The sequence below is a fragment of the Chinchilla lanigera genome, unplaced genomic scaffold, assembly GCF_000276665.1.
Source record: "Chinchilla lanigera isolate Chin_1 unplaced genomic scaffold, ChiLan1.0 scaffold00061, whole genome shotgun sequence".
Lineage (NCBI taxonomy): Eukaryota > Metazoa > Chordata > Mammalia > Rodentia > Chinchillidae > Chinchilla > Chinchilla lanigera.
Genome location: NW_004955462.1, coordinates 3,293,338 through 3,314,644, shown reverse-complemented (window position 1 = coordinate 3,314,644; position 21,307 = coordinate 3,293,338). Strand labels below are relative to the sequence as shown.

General features: G+C 39.2%; 1 protein-coding gene across 14 annotated transcripts in view; it reads right to left on the bottom strand.

The window, feature by feature from the left end:
- Pard3 (par-3 family cell polarity regulator) overlaps positions 1-21,307 on the bottom strand; it is a 527,188-nt gene that overhangs the window by 142,714 nt on the left and 363,167 nt on the right. For 11 of the 14 annotated variants that reach the window (XM_005398126.2, XM_013521386.1, XM_013521382.1 and 8 more), the window contains 2 exons: positions 19,508-19,618; positions 3,774-4,016 (listed from right to left, as the gene is read on the bottom strand). In XM_005398126.2, coding sequence (XP_005398183.1) covers positions 3,774-4,016; positions 19,508-19,618 — 354 coding nt within the window. The remainder of the gene's footprint in view (positions 1-3,773; positions 4,017-19,507; positions 19,619-21,307) is intronic. The other 3 variants (XM_013521392.1, XM_013521394.1, XM_013521395.1) reach the window with 1 other exon arrangement.

Here is a 21,307-nt window from a genome sequence, read left to right as displayed (position 1 = left end):
AATAGTAAAGTTTATCAGACACCAACTGCAAATTTTGGTGACATTTAGTCAGTTCAAAGGAGCTTGTATATTGTTCATGCAAGAAATAATCTCTGGGGAGTTTCAAGTTTTGTATTTTCATTGGAATGATTTTTTTTTAAGTTAATGTAAATATATTTCAGACTTTCTTACAGGCATGTTATTTCACTGTCCCAATTTAAGTCTACACACATGAAGGCACCAAGAAATGCTACTTAATGATAATAGCAGCGAGCTGGGCCTCATGCATAAATGATGCAGTTATGTGATGGGCAGGCCAGAGACTGTCACACATGAACGCTCAACAACACTCCAGAAATTTGGAGAAAACTGACAGGCAAATGGAGTCAGCATTTAGCTCGTGGAGGTAGACAAACACACTTACATAAACCTGCCATGTAGCAGCCACCACCATATTTGGATTTGTGCAAGAGTTCAGACTCTTAAAAAAGTATTATTGGCCACATTAAATTAACGCAGTTCATTTGACTGTAATGGCTTTGCCATTTTGTCTTTAATTTTGTGAAGATGTTTGGTTTTATAGTTGTACAATGGTTATAAACAGAAGGAGTTTAGTCCTATTTTATTTTTACACATATTTAAGTAATGTTGTAATCAAAACAATTTAAACAGCTACTGCAGTATCAAGAGATTTTCCCTCCTTTCAAAAAAGAATTCCTATACTACTCAAGTCTGTGAAACACTTTTCTACAGCTTCCTCACAGACAGGAAGAGACAACAGAGGTGATGCCATTTTTTTTCCAAGCCAAATTCAAAATCAATGTTAGGTAGGTAAAGAAGTAATATACAGGTGCAGTAATTCCCAAGTTTTTAATTAGTATCATCATTTACTGTTTAATGTATATCTTATTCTCTATAAAAATAGTAATTAAGCTAAATTTACATTTTTGTAATCCTTTTTTAAAAAAATTATACCTCTCTGGGTAAGGCTGAGGGGGGCTTTTGAATAGAGTGGTATGTGAGGTATGGTTCTGAGTTATTTACTGCTTGGTGTGACACCCCATAACTGACTCTCCTTTGGGTGTTCTGCTGAGTGAACACTTGACGGAAAGAGTCATGAGGCTGTTTTAGTGTGGGGTGACCTCGGTTCAGAGAAGAAACTCTGCAGGATGCTGAGTCAGGAATGCTCTGGCTCAGAGCAGAGAGAGTTCTGAGCATAGAAACACTTTTGAAAATCTACAGAGTCTTTGGTGAGATTTAGACTCTCATAGGGCACTGAGTTTAAAGTAATCATTTCTGGTTATCAGGAGCTGAGCGATCCCTTCTGGCTAACTCTGGTCAGATAAAACTTCTGAGCTAGGTGAGTAACTGCTACAGGCGCAGCCATGATTTTTAGATTTGTGAGCTAGACATGCAGTATGTGAGATGATGAGTACTTTGATCAAAGAACAATAATATGTCAACTAATTTAAGTTCCTCCAAGTTTCTGACTGGTAATGTCAACATTTCTGATGTCCTTTCTCCCAAGAAAACACTTTCAAGGGGACATTCATGGCCTTCAAAGGCAGTCCGACCTTGTACAAGCAGCTTCCACAAATACAGCAGAAACCAAGCAAAAAGCTTTTAAAGAAAATGTCACTGTCATGGGTTATAACTTCATTCTTTGAGTCCTAACCTATCTGTGTTGTTAATAAGCACATGAACCGTCCAGGGATTCCACCAAAGGATTTAAATAAACCATAAGCCTCCAGTATTAACTTATTCCCCTGTTATAGTCAAGATCAAATAGATTTTCAAAGATAATGAATAAAATCTATAGCACAACAACATGAAAAGGAAATAGAATAACATCTTGACCAGAGTATCACCTTAAGATCCACTTCCTCATCTGCTGGGTTTTTATCCCTCCATTTGCTATATTTAAAAATGCTTCCTCGGGGCTGGGGATTTAGCTCAGCGGCAAAAGCGCCTGCCTGGCAAGCGCAGGGTCGTGAGTTCGGTTCCCGGTACCGGAGAAAAACCAAAAAAAAATAAAAATAAAAAAAATAAAAATGCTTCCTCAAGCCCAGCGTGGTGATATACACCTGTGATCCCAGCACTTGGGAGGCTGAGACAGGAGGATCGTTGAGAGTTCGAGGCCAGTCTAAGCTACAAAGTGAGCTCAAGGCCAGCCTGAACTGCATAACAAGACCCTGCCTCAAAAAGACCAAAAAGACCAAAAAAAAAAATGCTTCCTTCTAAGTTTACCTGAGAGTTACCTGCTGCATTAGCAAACCTCTATTAAAAATAGCTGGAAGTGAGGAACTATAGTATAGGCTACATATAAAACTGTAGCAATTAAGACATTTATGTCACAGAGAAAATAATCCCAGGAAATTTCTTGCCTCGCAAGGGTTCTTAAAGATCCGGACCTGCAGAGCCAATATCAAACCTGGGAACTTACAAGAAATGTAAATTACTGGACTCTCATCCCGACCTACTAAATCAAAGCTCTAGGGGATGATTAATCAATCAGTGTTTTAAGAAGCTCTTCACACAATCCTGATGTAGTAAAGCCTGAGAACCACTGGTTTTAATGAAACCACTTATAATACACAAAGCCCAAATCCTATAGAGAGGCATGATGATAACAAAATTAGTATATTACTCATGACAATACCATGCATGTGTTTGATATAAAAAGCAATGAGTATTATTTACTTCATGAGCTAAATTCCATATGGTGCTTGAATATACACAGGAAGGGTGGGAAAAGATTTGTTTGAAATTGTTTCTAAGTTGGGCATGATAGCACATGCCTTTAATACCAGCACTGGGGAGGCTGAGGCAGGAGGATTGCCATGGATTCAAGACCAGCCTAAGCTACATGGTAAATTCAAGCCCACCCTAAACTACACAGCAAGAACTTCTCTCTCTCTCAAAAAAATGTATGTTAAAATGTGAAATACTTATGTAGCAATTCGAAATCAATATACCTCCAATAATATATAGTCATTAATAAGTACATAGTTAATATATATAATGCCATAGAGTCAGTTAATTTTTTTTTTTTTTTTTTTGAGACATGGTTTCTCTACATAGTTTAGGCTGGCCTTGGACTCATAATGTAGCCAGGACTGGCTTCAAAGTTATAGCAATCCTCCTGCCTCAGCCTCCCAAGTGCTGGGATTACAGGCATGTGCCACCACATCCAGCCTGGGTCAGTTAAATTTTAAACAAACTTTTAAAATTTTAAATAACAAACTCATTAACATATAGTCAACATTGCACTCCTGTGTGCTATACCGACAACATAATTCACAGCTATGTCCTGTGGCTGCTAGTAAGTCATTAGAAGACTGCTGTACTATATTTCTCATTTACTAATTTTTTCATCATGTAAATATGCCACCCCCAAAAAGGGGCCCTTTCTAAATCAGAATTGAAACAAATCATGTCATTTTCCATCTATTTAATTACTAGAAGCTCTCCTACCAATGAAAGCAAATACTGCTTCAGCGGAAGAGCCATAATTTCCAGTGTGCTTTGTATTTGAGTTCTGAGGTCTACAGCCACTTGAAGATCAGGATGAGATATGCTGGAATCATTAGGAAAGCTATCAAAGCCGCTTGCTGCTCTTTCCATTAGGCTTCGATTTGTGTAAATTCAATACTTTTAGACACAACAGCGTTTTAAAGGCCATTAATAAGAGGTGGTTCGGGCTTGAGGCTTGATGAATAATCTACAGTCCTCTGCTGTCAAAAGCTATGGAAAAGAGGATTCAGAAGCAATGTCATGACTCCTCCTGAGCCTACCTGTCTACAGGTGAAGCTTTGGAATTCCGAGGCTTCTTCACTTGCGCATACAATGCATCCATCATGTGCCCTTCCCGGGGACTCTGCGGCCGGGTGTTGAGAGCCAGGGACCCCTCATAGGATGACATTCCCCCATACATCAGCTCCTCCTCACAGCCAAATGTCCGATGAAAATCTTGGATTTCAGCATAGTCACGCTCCCGAGCTTGTCGCTCCCTAAATTCTCGAGTTTTGGCTTGGATCCTGTAAAATTAGAATAAAGTTAAAACAAAGAAACTTTTCCTTTGCTAAAACGTGCGTCCAGAAACATTCATTAAGATATGTGAAAAGTACATTTTGTTCCCTGCAGTTATGGGAAGACCAGTGGCACCGATGCCAAGTTATGTATATTGCCGACTGTCAAGGAACTCTATGAGTGCTCAAAACTAATCACTTCAGATGCTTTTAGATCATTTCAATAACACATAATCATGATATAATCTAAAGCTTAAATTTTTACCTGCTAACATTAAAAATTCTGAAATAAAACTTGCCTGCATTAAAAGAACAGATCTTAGGACACCCTTTTCCTAAATAGGCTGCGCTCACTAAGATTTTACTAGAATACTTGGTACACAGTGTTCCTCTATTTAAAATACACTGATATAATTTATGCACTGTCAATGTGAGTTACCTAAAACTAATTAACTCTTCGTAGAATTCTGATGATTTCTAATAGAAAATATATTTTAAATATATACCTCAAATTCAAATGTTTACCAAGAAGTAGTGAAGTCTTAGCAAAGATGTGAAGGAAAGGGAACACTTCAGTGCTATTGGTGGGAATGTGAGTTTGTACAGCAATTCTAGAAAACAGTATGACGATCCTCAAATACTAAAAGCATAGCTAACATACGACCCAGCTATCCCACTGCTGGGTACATGGCCAAAGGAAAGGACATCAGTATGTTGAAGAGCTATGTGTACCCATATGCTTATTACACCACATGCATTGGTATTGGTCACAATACCAATGCATGGACCCCGCCTAGGTGTATCCAACAATAAATGAAGTGATGAAGAAAATGTCCATAATCCCCGTAGGGTAATGTTTAGCCATAAAAAAGAATGAAATTCTGTCATTTGCAACAACATGAATGAACCTAGAGGACATTGTTAAGTGAAATAAGGCAAACACGGAAAGATAGATATTGCATGATCACACACATGCATAGAATTGAAAAGTTGATCTCATAGAGGCACTGAATAAAACAATGGTCACTTGAAACTGGGCAAAGGAAGGTGAGGGGGATGGGAAGACTTTACGCAATCAGCTTACCATTTTAATTAAAAAGGGAAAGTAAGCTCTGGTGTTCTATTGCACAGTAGGGTGACTATCATCAACAAGAAGGTCCTGTGTACTGCAAAATAGCTAGAAGAGAAGATTCTGAATGTTCCCTTCATAAAGGAATGAAAAATATTTGAGGACTTGGATAGCTACTCTAATGTGATCATGATATAACATATACTAGGATTAAAATATCACACTGTACCCTATAAATATGTACAATCACTATATATCAGCCAAAATTTAAAGAAAAAAATAAAAAGCAGTCTTATTTACAGAAAGCAAGGTTTTAGACTAAGTCTAATATTTTATTGTAAAGTTATTTACCTTTTTCATCTTTGAGGGAGACCTCTATAAGCATAAATGACACCTAAACATATACTCATAAGAATCCAGAAAAGATACCAAATCCAGATGAAGATAGTGCTATTCCTCAGGGTTATGGAAGCGAAAGTCTTTAACAAAATATCAATCAATTGAATGTAACAATATATACAACAATTTATACCACGATCAAATGGTATAATTGCAAGAACCATATCAATAGGATAAGAAATGTCTTATTATTCTATAAATTGATGCAGAAGAGTATTTGACAAATTAAATATCTACCATGACAAAAACAAAATCCTCAGAAAATGAGAAAGAGTAGGATCTGCTAAACTTCAGAAAAAGCATCTCTATCCTACACAGAGAAGACTGCAGACTTCCCACAGGTCAGGAGTGCGATAAGGACCCACTCCCACCACTGCGATCCCACACAGTGCGGGAATGTCTCCACAATGTGAGAAGTCAGGCAGTGAAATAAAAGGCACATAGAGCAGAAAGAGAGAAATAAAGTTCCCTTATTTGTAGAAGACATGAGGGTCCACACAGAAAATCCTAAGGAAACTACAAAAATCTAGAACTAAAAATCAAATTTAGCAAGGTCACGATATAAGATCAACATATAGAACTCTACTTTTTTTTTCGAGACAGGGTGTCACTATATAGTTCAGATTGCCCTTGAACTCACTCTGTAGCCCAGGCTGGCCTTAAACTCTTAGCAATCCTGCTACCTCAGCCACGCAAGTGCTGGGATTACAGGCGTGTGTCCCCACACCCAGCTAGTATTTTTTATACACTTGCAAGGAACACATGACACTGCAATTAAAATTACAATGCCATTTACAATTACTAAAAATACATAAATATAAACGTTTACTTTTAGATATACATAAAAATATACAGAGGTCAATCTAAAAAAACAAGTAGGATTTGTGGGCTGAAAACTGTATGATACAGCTAAAAATAACAAAAGATTTCCTCAGATACAGAGACACACTGTGATCACAGACTAAAATGCTCCACGTGGCAAGTCAATCTCCTCAGATTGGTATACAGGCTTAATGCAAATCCTATAATAATCCCAGCAAGATTTCTGTGGACACTGACAAGATTATTTTAAAATTTATTCCTGGCTAGGGGTGTAGCTCAGGGATAGAGCATTTGCTTAGCATGCATGAGGCTCTGGTTCTGATCCCCTGTACCACAAAAACGAAAATGAAAAACCCCAAAGAACACTAAATAAAATTTATACGGAAAGGAAAAAGATAGAATAAACAATTGTGAAAAAGAACAATGAAATGGGAAGAATCAGAATTCCAGATTGCAAGACTTGTAACACAGCAACAGCAATCTAGGTTGTGTGGTGTTTAGGGAGAGACACACACTTAGATCAATGGAACAGAATAAAAAGACAGCCAACAAGCCTGGCCAAATGATTCTTCACAATCATGGAAAAGCAGGTCAATGGAATAAAATAGATTTTTCAACAAATGGTGCTGGAATAATTGGATATCTATAGGCCAAAAAAAGGATTTAAATTGCACATCTTAAATAAAAATTAACTCAAAATGGCCACAGATTGAAATGAAACATGTAAAGCTATAAAACTTTAGAAGGAAACACAGAATATCTCTAGAACCTAGAGCTTGGCGAAGAGTTCCGACAAACGATAGCAAAAGTGCTATCCATAAAACAAAAGATATAAAAAACCCTGATAAAATCAAAGTCATAAACTTCCTCTACGAAAGATTCTACTTAGATGATGAAAAGACAAGTACAAACCAGATAAAATATCTGCAAAGCACTTATCTGTCAAGGGACTGATATCCAAAATACATTTAAAAAAATTCAAAACTCAACAAGCAAACAGTGTAATTAGAAAATGAAAAAATATGAAGAAACAATTCACACAGACAATCTGTCCATGACATGTAAGCACACAAAAAGCTGATGGACATCACCTGCCATAGGGATGTGTGAATTCAGAGCAGAATGAGCTATCATTACACACCTATTAGATCAGCTAAAATAAAAAGTAGTGACGGAACCAAATGCAGACGTGGATGCAGAGAAACTAGGTCTCCCTTACACTGCTGTTGGAAATGTAAAATGGTCCAGCCACGCGGGAAAGCAATCTGGCAGTTTCTTTTAAAAAAACTAAACGTGCACTCAACATGCTACCCAGCACTTGTACTTCTAAGTATTTATCCCAAAGAAATAAAAACTTATGTCCATGCAAAAGTCTGTTCACAATTGATCATAGCCACTTTTTACCCCCAAATTGGAAATAACCAAAATATCCTACAACAGATGAGTGGCTAAGCAAACTGGAAAATGTCCATACCAGGAAATGTCACTTACCGAACAAGTGAATATGCTAATGGCATACACAGCCTGCATTGGGTCTGGGGTATTAGGATGTGACCTGAAGAAACGGCTAGTTGCAAAGTCTCAGACTCTGTGACTTCCTCATGTACCCTTCCCCAAATAACAGAAGCACAGACTAGCCACGTGGGGGCAGAGGAGTTTGAGGAAGATCTGTCTGGCGGAAGGGCTGCTTCCTGATTGCAGTGGCGACTACATGATCTGCACGTGTGACTACAGGCCACACAGAGCCATACACACACCTGGCACGTCTTCTGTTTCCTGCCTTTGATATGACACTTTGATATCACAGTTACACCAGCCGTACCACTAGGGAACCTGGAGGAAGTGTACACGAGACTTCCCTGGGCTGTCTGTGCAACTTCCTGTGAAGCTAACATTGTTTCCAAATACAAAAATTTCATTACAAAAAGAACTGACAATTTTCTGCCTTGCTTCTTTCTTATATCTAGCTTATCAGCATTACTCCAGGCTTTTTTCCAATATTAGACCCAAAGAGTCAAATTTCTGTAGCTTTTCTCTTTTTTTTGGTGTAGCTATCAAATGGAAATACTTTACTACCTCAGCGCTTTTCAGCGGGGGTCCGCCATGAAGAGGCTGTTTGTGACATGGGACTCCCAGAACAACTGCTCTCAGCCACTGGTCATCAGGCACTGTCCCCCAGCAACGGGGACAGCACAAAATGTTTCTCCTAGTCTCCAAAACTCCCTGGGAGAGCCTTCTCCTAGCTGAGAACTCAACAGCTTTCTAAGCTGAACAGAATACTGGAAAGTCAGAAATTTTCATTGCAGGAGTCCTGGGTACTAACAAATGTAAGGCCCACGATGGAACATCTACAAGAGAAATAGCAAATCAAATTTTAATGTCAAATTTAGCTAAAATTATCAGAGATTTTTTTATTGTACTCATGTATCCATTTAAGGGCAATGATGACAGTCAAGGGTGTTCTTATAAAAGCCAGTTATCACTAAATACTGGATATCTGAGATGGAAAGTCAATAAAGTTGAAATCATTTCACTCTTTGCATGATTCTGCTTTTCTTACGCTGGAGTCAGCAGGGAGTGAGGGGAGGGGCCTAGCAGAAAGAGGAAAAGGAGTTACTGCTTTTCCTCAAAGGGATAGTAATCTGGAGCTCAATTATCACTTACTGGACAACCTACTTACTGATATAATTTGGTTACCATCAGATAATTACCTAACCACAAGTAATATCCAGAGTGACTGGGCATTCCTGCAAACCTTTAAGTTTGGGAACCTAGTAGAATTTGGACGGAAAATATAGGTATAAATATAATTACATAAATATGAAGCTGAAAGTTCTGAATTTGAAGAACCTTCAAAAATCAAAGAGAACACCGCAGACTGATTTATAAATGACAGAATCCTATAGTACCTGAACCTAAATTCATTGAAAGTGAAGTTAGTCCAGTTTATGTATGCTGGTCAGGGGATCCTGCTAAGAAAAGCAGCTATGACAAAAAGAAAATAGGAACATAAACCTAAATAATCTAAAATAATCTCCCCAAATTTCTTGCATATCAGTTTCATAGTATTATGAATGGGTCCTGGATTTTTAAAAAAATTTTTAAAAATTATACAGGAAATACTATTCAGTGGGGTCAACTTCTAAGAGGTCACTATCTCAGAAGAAATGCTCAGCAGAGTGAGGTCCTTTTCAGGGAGCCCAGCTCTCAATTGCTTCCTTTTACCCAAATTTGCATATTCCAACTAATTACTACCAATCATTGAATCCCATAAAAATTACAGTTCCACCTACAGCACCTCCTGAAAACACTATTTCCTTCTAAGCTCCAATAACATAAGAAATATTATTTTTTATCACTTATTTTGTGGTTCCCCATGTATTTTATCTCCAGAACTCTGCGAGCTGTTTGCACCATTCCTTTCTATTCTGGGAATAAAACCGCAGCATGCCCATGGGCCACCAAGGCAGGACTGCCGTGGCAAAAGCTAACAAACCTGGTTACTCTCCTGAACTCCTGTGTCTTTCTCAATTCACTCTGAAAGTGAACGTTGAGGCTTGTTGCTATGCTAGTACACTGGAAAGATGATTTTAAAAACTGGAAATACACTGTGGGTTTTGTAGATTTCAGTAGTAATTCACAAGCAAAATTAACACAAGTCACAAATGATTTTCTTTATTGTGTTCCTCATATTTAAATGTCTTATTTATTACAAAGTAAAAAATGGAACTTTGCAATACTACAAAAAGGTTCTATTTATGTGTTAACATTTTCATTCTTCCAGGAGAAACTTATTTAAGAAAACAAATAATATTTGGATCAGGAGAGAAAATATTTTTGGTGTCCTAATAAACATAGTATGGATCTTAAGGAAATTTTTTAAAAAGACAGTATTTCACAGTTGAGCCCCGACTGGTTCCAGATGGCCAGTGCTATAGAGGACACCCCCTCTATTTTACCATGACCCCAGGTCACAAATTATCTCTAAGATGTAGGAGCCATTAGTTTTTCTCAACAGTCAGGTTGTTGTTCAGCATTCTCCATTTCATGTGTCATGCGCCAATCCTCAGCAATGACAGAAGTAACTTATTACCCCAAAATTTAGCAAAAGAAAATAAGCATCTATTGCTTTATGCATCTGTTAGTCCTTCCCTGTCATGAACAAAAGAACTATTGTGAGGTTTAAATTAGCACAAGCAGCTGTATGGACAGACAGTGATGGAAAACATCCCCCACTAGTCCCCTATCCTTGAATGTGAGGGAAAAAACCTGAAATAACAATTAAAACTTTTTATCAAGACCTTTTTAAAAGTTAGGAAAGAACTGATAATTTCAATTTATGTTCAAGCATAAATATTCACACTTTTCCTTTTTGTAAAAAAAAAAAAAAAAAAAAAGCCTCTTGCATTATTATAATCAAATTGCCCTGAACCTGCATAGAAAATAGTACACAAAATAATGTAATATACTAAATAAAGTAATAAGGTTAATTTCTTTCCTGCTGTCACTAAATTCATGCTAACAGTCTCTGTTCAGCTTGACATCAATTAATGATTTTAATTCCAGACTCTTGTCCCAGTGATCACCGGCCTTGTCTCTAATTAAAATGGATGATGCATCATGAAGATAAAACATACAAGACTTCTTCTCCTGTAACATTTCTAGTCATTAGTATTTTTGCTTTTACAATAAATGGCTTTTAGCACTAATTGCTGTCGACTCAAATGAAGAGAACTTTTTTATGACTATGAAGGATCATCCTGACGTAGCCAGCGAAGGTGCCATGTATGGAAGTCACTTCTGAGTGACTGACTCCTGAGGGTGAAAAGTCCATGCGGGATGAAAGCACTCCACTATACACAAAGTACCTCTCACTCCAAAGACAAGAAGGTACGATAGATAAACCACCCAGTCTGTTTTTAGAAAAAGAGAACACAAGAAAGTGAAACTGGCCTTTAATTATTTATTATTTTGGTGCTGGCTATTGAATCAGAGCCTTGTGTACACTACGCATGCACTCTACCACTCAGCTCTTTTAGGGATTTTAATTGTAAAACATGCTGTTAATATCTACAGAAGGGGGGCTGGGGATTTAGCTCAGCGGCAAAAGCGCCTGCCTGGCAAGCGCAAGGTCGTGAGTTCGGTTCCTGGTACCAGAGAAAAACCAAAAAATAAAAAATAAAAATAAAAATATCTACAGAAGGGAGGTTATACCAGTTCATCAGAAAAATTATGAACACAGTCCAGACTGCTACAAATGACATAACTGTCAATCATCCCCCCAGCACTCTTCAAGATCTCACGATCAAATCTTTTGGAAACCATTTTATCCTGAGTGTATCTTCCTTAGCCTGAATGCCATTCCTTAGCCTCATTCTAGCAACAAAGTTCTTGGATATTTTCCCAACAGATTTCCTTTCTCGAAAAATCAGTATTAGAACTGTATTAAATAAAGCCTAATTCGGGCTAAGGGTATAGCTCAGTGGTGAAGCCCTTACCCAACATGCATAAGCCCTAGTTTCATCCCCAGTAGCACAAAACGGACAAACCCCCTGAATTCAGTGCAGAATGAAATTCTAGCTATGAAAAGCAGGAAGATAAATTGCTTCAAGAAAAGTTTTAGGCCACTAACTGTTTTATGTGCCCTTAAAACACTTCAGCAAACGGTGGACTTCAAAACAACAGTGGCTCAGCTCCTCAGTCTTTAAGCTCACCTCTTCCTGGCAGTAAATCTAACTACTGATACTGACGGGTGTATAGGCGGCCAATTTGGTGTCTGTGCTACATTCCCAAAAGATGGGCGCTATTCCACTAAATGTCTGTGTTAGTCACTTCCCATCACTGGAACAAAATATGTGACAGCTACAGTTTAAAGGCTGGCTCATGGTTTCGGCCCATGGTTCACTGGCTCCAAATAGAAACATGGTGGAAGAAAGTAGCAGATGAGAGCTGTTGAATTCATGGCAGCCAGGAAGCAGAGAGAGAACGGAGGAGCCAGAGCCCAGAATATGCCCTTCTATATCACAGCCCGGGGACTCACACTCCACCAGGCCCCACCTCCGAACAGCAGTTCAGCCATGCACTCATCAGGGGATGGATCCTCATGATCACATCCTCTGCCAAAGCCCCACCTCCGAACACGTGAGCCTTTTGGGGACATTCTAGATCTAAACCATCACGATATCTCACTTGGAAAACAGTTACAGTTCTAAGTGAAATTTTAATGTCTTTGTTCTATTAGGGTAAAAGTTGAATGAAAAGAAAGGGCATCCATATGCCAACTAGCTCTGGAGGGTAGAAGAATGTCTTGGGTGAGGACTGCTGTTTGTTTTCCAGGTCCAAGGAGGAAGACAAGTCATTATAGACAGGGAACAAGTTACATGGCATCCACTAATGCTAAGGAAGTGGCATCAGCTTTAAAACATAAAAGGGCTAGCAGTCGAAAAAGAGCTAAAAGAAAGTATTCACAAAGCTACTACCAGCCACAATTTTTAAAGAATCTAAGCAGTTAAAAGACCCTCCTACCCGATGAGTACTCTTGCTAAAGGAGGAGAGGAGGGGCAGAATGTGGTTATAAAACTTTGCCCTTTTGCTAGGCAGCGGGACGTTCCTGGGAACTACAGTGAGGCTCTCCACTACTATTCCTGATTAGCACTATCAACGCCCAGGTCCCCGGCCTCTTCCTTCCCATGGCTCTGCCAACACCCATTTTCACAATGCACTGTTTTACGTCAAGTTTTTGTCTTTTCTATTTTGCTTTTTAAAAATTTTTCTAGTGCTGAGGAACAAACCTAGGGCTTCTCGCTTGCTAGACAAGCATTTACCACTGAGCTAAATCCCCAACCCCTACCTCATGTTTTAAATGTTAACACATTTAAATCCTTTCTCTCTTTTAAGGAAGGTAAGGGATCCCGGAGAAAAGGGACATAATAATAATGATGATGATAATGACAATAAATATTTATACTGTCATACTATATACTTAACGTTATACAGAAAACAAACTTTTATACTGACTACAAAAGAACCAGAATGATATTTTACTCACCAAAATACCTACACATCTACAGATACTCTTATAATGCTTGGGCTCTCACTGATCTCAAAGCACCTACAGTTCTTTCCAATTCAAGTAGAGGCTCCAATGCCTGATACACCTCAGCCAGCTCTCATCAGAAACCAAACTTCTCTCCTGACCTCAGTCACAGTCTCCAGGGAAAAAGTATGTTCTAAACACACAGGAGGCCCAAGGCTTCCTCTTCCCCAGTATGGGTCTAAGTACTGAATATCCACAAAGCGAATCAACAGACTCTTAAAAATTCTTGCTCATTTAAGGATAAAAAATAAAAACAAACCCCACTGATCAGAGTTGACATTTCTGATGGGTTCAGGGGGTTACAGAAATTCTAAAAATGGCCACCATACGATTAAGAAAACCACAGAGCTTTTATTAGAAAGCTAATTGTGTGTGTGTGTGTGTGTGTGTGTGTGTGTATGTGGTGCTGGGGATGGAGTGAACCTAGGCTCTCACACATCCTAGGATGCACCCTCAGCTCAGAAGGTTAATTTTTAAAAGGCAACCTTTATCTGAATGGCAACAATGACCTTAAGGCAAAGGCTACTGTCAGAGAAGCAAGCATGTATCACACGCCAAGAAGGATCTTACCAACTGAAACCACAATAATTTTGCCAAAAGTTCCAGCGATTACTCAAAGCAGATACTGAGAATGGGTGGTACGAGCAGGAAGAGGGCGTGACAATGAATGGGAACTATACGCAGAGATGCACACAAATTTGCCGTATGACACATCAAGAACTGGAGTGTGTGACTTCCAGATACACCTAGTTCAATGGCCCAGCATTAACAGTCAAGGTTTTGCAGGGTGCCTAACATCAAATAATGGAAAGTCTCAAGACTTCTACTCCCTTAGTATCTCTGGGGATACGTCTCACATACAGGGAGCAGTTCATGAGAAATTCATTACAGTTGCCTTTGGAATACTCGGAAATACCTCCAAGCACAGCTTACTAAGTACAAGTAGATAATAATATTATAACAGCTATCACTTGTGGAGAACTACACATGTAAGCCAGCTAGCACTGCAATTCTCACACAATACAATGAATAACATATGAGGTAAATGTTACTTGAAAGTTGTGGAATTTAGTCGTATAATCCAGCTAATATTTCATCTTTCAGACTTTCGGTCTTTCCTTCCCATCTATCTACCTGTTCACACACTCAGCCTTGTTCTAGAAAACATTTAACATGATAAAGAACTCATAAAATACAACATAAATCAAAAAGGAAATATATGTCAAGTTTTAAAAATTATATATATGATATATATCTATATATAGATATATAGATATATATATCATATATATATCAGGGAAAATTAGGATGGCATAGACCAGTACATTAACAGTGGTATTAACACAGTTAAATGTTTTTTTTTCTATTTTAATTTTTATTATTACTTCTGGGCCATTTTGGTAAGATTGAGTATAGTATATTTAAATTTTATAAACTTTGCCCAAACTTTTCTGCAGTTTTAGAATTAGAATAGCTGAAAGCTTTAAAATGTATGCTTTAAACAGGGGAGAAGCACTCAGGAGGCTGAGGCAGGAGGAGGATTGCCATGAGCTTGAGGCCAGCCTGGGCTACATGGTAAGTTCAAGCCCAGCCTGCACTACATCGCGAGACCTTGTCTCAAAAACAAAAAGAAGAAGCAGGGAGACAAAATATATAGAAAATAGCAAATTAAAAAGGGAAGATAGGGGCTGGGGATTTAGCTCAGCGGCAAAAGCGCCGCCTGGCAAGCGCAAGGTCGTGAGTTCGGTTCCCGGTACCGGAGAAAAACCAAAAAAAAAAAAAAAAAAAAGGGAAGATAAACATTAATAAAATGAGTACAATAGACAGAAGTCATAAGACAGAGGCAGGTCACACTGGCTTGAAACGTGCTCACGGCTCTGTGAAACAACCACTGGCAGCTTGCACTGCAGCTTCATGAGGGTGTGAGCCGCAGTGGGTGAACCAGGGGCCTCCTCTTCACTCAGCATCTTAGGGCTTCCCGTGACGGAATTCTGAGGGGTGGTAGCACCTACAAAAGCACCACGTGGGGGCTGGCGGGATGTTTTGTGAACGGCAAGTTGAGAGAGTAGAGATTCTGCACCCTGCCGTGGCGATGTACAGTGTGCACCGACTTGGTTAGTGTCTTGAGGGATGATAAACCTGCATCCATCAGCTTAGCCACCTGCGACCCTGGCGGTGCCACAGACACGGCCCCTCCCCGAGCACAATGCCACTCAAACTTCAGTGCAGGTGTCATCCAAGCAAAAGCCACAGAACAGTGGCCGGAGAAAGCTCTCCGCATCTCATCAGGGAAGCTAAGGAGACCCAACGCTGCACAGATCCCGTAACCACGCACGTCCTTCCTTGGTTTTAGAGCCCAGACCTTTCTCATGGTGGAATGAGCCACGCAGCATGCTGTCCCCATGACACCTGAGAGCAAGCCAGAGGGGGCAGCACCGCAGCTGCAGCCCGCATTCCAGGGTCCCAGCCTAACTCCCTGGGCCCAGGGCATCTCAGGAAGGCTGAGGCGGCTACCTAGGCCCTGGCTCAGAACAGGAGGTCAAAGGAGCACACCTCAGGGCCGGTTAACCTCACTCTTGGCCCTAACCCAGACTCCAGCTTCTCTAGAAGAGCCCCAAACTAGCACGGTGGCGTGCGCACTTGCAACCCCAGCATTCCAGAGGCTGAGGCAGGAGCATCACAGGTTTGAGCCCAGCCTGGGGAATTGAGTGACTTAGTGAGACAGTCTCAAAAATAAAAAATAAAAAAGGGTTGGGGATGTACCTCAATGCGAAGGTCCTGTGTTCACTCCCTAGTGACACACACACATGCACAAACCTGCGTGCACACACTTGCACGCACACAGACACACACACACACACACACAGGTCTGAGCTCTGCAGGCTTAAGCTTGTTGCAGGCAGCATTAGCTAAGCCAAACGACAGGTCCACACAATGACTCCTCATGCACTGCTCTCACGAGGACAGCACAAGCTCCCAGGACCTGCACCAGGTGGAAGCAGAGAGGAAGCAGCTGGCAAGAATGATGTCAAATTTAATCCTCGACCTGTGCTCAGAAGACTCTGGTTTATATTCACCATCAAAATAAATCTTAACACTGTAAGGAAAACATTTTAAATTATTTCAGGGTCCTTTCAATTTTTCAATATTTATATCTCTTTGTTTGTTTTGAGACAGGGTCTCGCTATGTAGTTCAGGCTGACTTTGAACTCACTATGTAGCCCAGACTGGCCTCAAACTCACAGTGATACTCCTGCCTCAGCCTCCCAAGTGCTGGGATTACATGGGCATGCCACTACACTTGCCTGCAATATTTATATCTTAAGTAGTATTCAGGCTTCACAGATATGCATGGATAAAAGATACTTTGGGTTGTGAATATGTCATAACTCATAACTAAAGAATGTCACATTTTCTGTTTTTTATGTGTCATTTTATTTTTTTACTAGTACATGTTTGCAGTAACATTTCTTGGGTAGAGCGGATACATGTACACAACAAATCTTAATTCCTGTTTTCATCCCTTTTCCCTCCTCTCCCTCACCTCTATCTCTTGATCCTCTTTCCCTTTGGGAAAGTTCTGTCTCCCCGCTTCCTATATCTGTTTTTTATTCTGCTCTCTATCTATAACTTACACACATAGAGTACTACTCTGCCATATTGAAAGATAAACTTGAGTCATCTGGAGGCACTCTGAGACCATAATGTGCCATAAAATAAATCAGACACACAGCTTCAATATAACATGGTTGTTCTTATACGAGAAACCCAAATGATAAAGAGCAGCATAAAAGGTTTTCTATTTTTATATAGAATCAGCCAAAACAATGTTTGAAATCCAAATAGTTACAGTAGAAAAATTTCACTATCAGTCAGCAGAAAGAGGAAGTGTATGTTGAACATTTAAGCAGTTTTTATTGTAAATCTATCCCTTTGGTCAAATTTTTCCTAAACAAGGAACAGTTCTCATTCTCAAAAGCAGCACTGCCGATGTCAAAGGTGAGGACAGAAAAGATGCGCAAAGGAAGTCTTGTCGCCCCGAAGCGACACACACAAACACACCGCACCTCGTGTGCTTCCACAAGGCTCCTAGGTTCACTTCCTCTATTATGAAATTCAGGAGCTTAAATAAAAGGTACTTGTAAAAACTTGCTGAAGTACAAAGTAGAATAATTTTCTTAAATTATGAGCCTAATTGATTTAATATCTAGTCACTTGTTCCTTGACCCTAACAGATTTTTACTCTAGGCCTCCTGGACGTTGTAAATTCATGATGCCCAACCTAGTTCCCAGAAGAGCAGCCTCACGAGAGGTACTCAGATGCAGATTAAAAGCAAAGCTGAAAAGTGAAATGTGCCTTAGGTGAATTAATAATACAAGTGAAACCATTATGCAAAAATCGTTGTTTCACTGGAAATGTCTGAGTATGCATTATAAAAGTATTTTGGAAAATGCTGATAGAATTCTGCATTGAAACACAGAAGTCACCTTAAACTGCAAAGGAAAAATATTTAGGATATGAAAAATGGTACAGGATTAATGACGCCATCCCCTTCGGCAGGTTTCAAGAGATGGAAGCGGTAAAATGTTTCTTTCCATTGGTCCGTTGCTCTGTAAATGACAAATTTGCCTGTGGATGAATCTGAGTTCATACATTTACCTAGTATGTTCTCTTTGTAGGGACAAGCAATCCTTCTAGAACAGAGGTTTATAGTTCTGAGTAATGAAATGTCATACTATACATACTAAGGAACACCATGCCGTGACCTAAAGAGCGTGAGCATAAAATCTGAGCAGCCTAAAACTGGTGAGGACTTGAGAGAGTCCTTCCAAACAGAAAGCAATGATTTATAAATGAATAAATGAATGAATGAAATAAACAATGGAGCTGGGCTGCAGCTCCGAGGTAGAGCACTTGCTGGGCATACAGGACAGCCGGGGGTCCATCCCCAGCACTGCAAAACAAACACATAAATACATGCAATATACATTGAGGAATAACCAGTAGAATAAACCCAGATTTGATTTATAAATTTTCCCATGTATACTTTGTACATCTTGGAAAGCTACACAATATTAGAGTAACCATTCTACTTGAGAACTAAATGGAACCAAAACAGCCTTAGAAGGATTTGATGAAAAGAAAAAAATACCTAAACACGCATCTCTTTTAAATAAAGGGGTACTATTTTTAGTTTTTCCATTGTCAGGCAGGAGACAGAATGCATTCGGGCCACAGAATTGTCCTAAAATGTGTGACCTGACCACAGGGATCTGCACTTGTGTTCTAGTCATAGCAAGACTTAAAAATGTCACCAGAATCTCACCCAACCTAGGAGACTCAGTGAGGCAGGCACCAGACCCTGCTGTCCCTGCTCAGAAAATGAAATGCAATGCCAGAGTGTAAAGAGGCCAGAAACTCCAGAACAGCAGTGTGCGATGGCTTCCCAGACCCTACAGTGATAACGACAAAAGTTCTAACCACTCATGAAAATAACTTCTTAAACAAATCTTTCCATTCTTCATCTCTCCCGTCTTTGAGTTCTCAACAAGGAATGAGTCAACCATAGTTAAGAATCTTTCTGGAAGACACAGAATACAACTTAAGTAGAAAATGTCCCAAGTGTGAAAAATCAAGAAATAAATGTCACACTGCAAAGGAAAACAACCCAGTGAAAAATTAACAGCCTTGAATTCTTATTATGAACCAAGATACTCAAAATGAGACATTAAAATTCAAATAGGTTTACTTCCAGATGAGTACTCCTTTAAAATGTCTGTATTACATACTCATAGATGAATGAGGCAGGACTTTAAATACTTTGTGATTTAAAAACTCATCAAAAATTCAGTATTAATATGTTTATTCATCTAAAATGCTTTTCTATCTTCTATGTAAAAGATCTTAACTAAAACCATTAAAATCCATACTGATGCTCATGAAATCTTTTTTTTTTTTTTTTTTTTTACTTTCTGTACATTACAACCATCTGACAACCAGCATTTGGATTGACACAGAAACTATAACTGAATAAAAAATATTTACATTTTAAAAAGCAGAAGGGAAAAAAGAACATCTTTCTAATGAGGTTTAATCAAATAGCTGAAGTCTACCTCTCCTGCTCCTGCTTCATTCGCTTCCTCTCCTCTTCTGACGTAAAGGGTTCCTGCATTTTTATTTTACCCGTTTTCTCAATCTTGTCATCTTTTCGATGTTTGCCAAACCTGTTGATAACAAAAAATTCTAACTTGTAAATATATACGACGTAAGTTCTCTTCCCTTTGTAATAAAGACACGTACTCCGTGAAATTTTAGCTTATTCAAAATAAAGGCCAAGCGTCACCTCTTGTCAGTACCCACAGTTCTCAATCAGAGCATCTCATTCATTTATAATTAGAACATTCTAGAGAAAATCTTTATAGAAAATGGCTTCAATACCCATTTTCCTTTTGGCAAGACAAAAATAAAAATGAATGATGAGACTTGTGATTCATCCTTATGAAACAAACCAAGTATATAGGAGGAAGTGCTGAATACTTCAGATGCCAGGAGAGGAAAAATCTGTAAAGAAGTTCCTCTTACAACTAGATAGTGACAGTCCATCCTCTCCTCTTTAATAATCTCTCCATAAACAATCATTCTTTGTTTCCATGGCCAGGCTTATTGGCAACATTCATCATAGTTTAAACAGTGACCAATAAGGCCACATTTGGGAGACCTGACACACCCACAATAATTCACACTGCTGAAACTGGCAGAGCTGATTAAACCGGTGCTCCGGGGCTTCTCATCAAACACCCACAAAGCCTGATGAAGGCAACTGCTGAACAAGGCATCTCTGACTTGGAAATCTGTATCTGATCAAAACCAGATACAGGCAACCCACAGCCCAAAAATGGTCCAGGAGGTGCCATGGATGGATGCTGTCTGGGAGGCTCCCAACAAAAATACTGACTTTATCCTGTTCTGGCATCCAAAGGAACCAGGAACCTCAAACTTGGTGTCAATTCTTCCTGCAATTATCTTTTGAGACCCTGTGGCCTGTGATGCATATATCTTTAAGTCCTGTTCATCTGTGACTTCCCAGTTGCCAGATGTTTCCAGAGATAAATATTTCATAAGACACATAAACAAAAGAACATTCACAAATGAAATACAGTGACACCTTGGTTGTTGAACCCAATTCATTCCAAATTCAGGTTCAAACACCGAAAAGTTCAAGAACTGATCATATTTTTCCCATAAGAAATAATGGAAAACCAAATGATTCGTTCTAAGGCCCAAAAAATACACTCAAAAGTTCATTTTTACTTATTCTTTTTGGCCTGAAACCCTGTATCACTTTTAATGTTCTTGCTTTGTTTTGTTTATGTTTGTGATGTTGGTATGCTGCTATTGGTTTGTTTTTTTTTTTTTTTTTCATTTAATACTCTCTTTAAAATAAAAAGAAAAGAAGGCAAAAAAGTTCATTTTTTCAGGACTTTAACAAATTTCACAGTGATGTTTTTCTTTAACTCTATGGTGGTTCTCACACTTTCCCTCTTAGCTTTACGCTGGTGTCATTAACTCTGGAGCTGCAGTTATATCCTACACAAATAAAGCCACACACACCCAAAGCACAATGCTGAATGAATGCATTAACACAAGCACTATATTCTATGTTGTCTGGGCAAGGGCAGCGCTAAGGCTAAAGTATCACCCTTCGTGTCCCTGGCGAGATGCAGCCATGACTCACTCTAGGCCCCTGCAGGTTTTTTGAAGTCATATTTTTGGTTTGACTACTGAGCAAAGTGACAAGCACCGAGAAGACTGTTTTTGCAATTTGCTAGAATGTTCAAGCTTGGAGCCATTCCACAACAGAGGCATCACTGTGTACCTGTGGCGGGAGCCTATGGCACGAATGCCACAGTGGG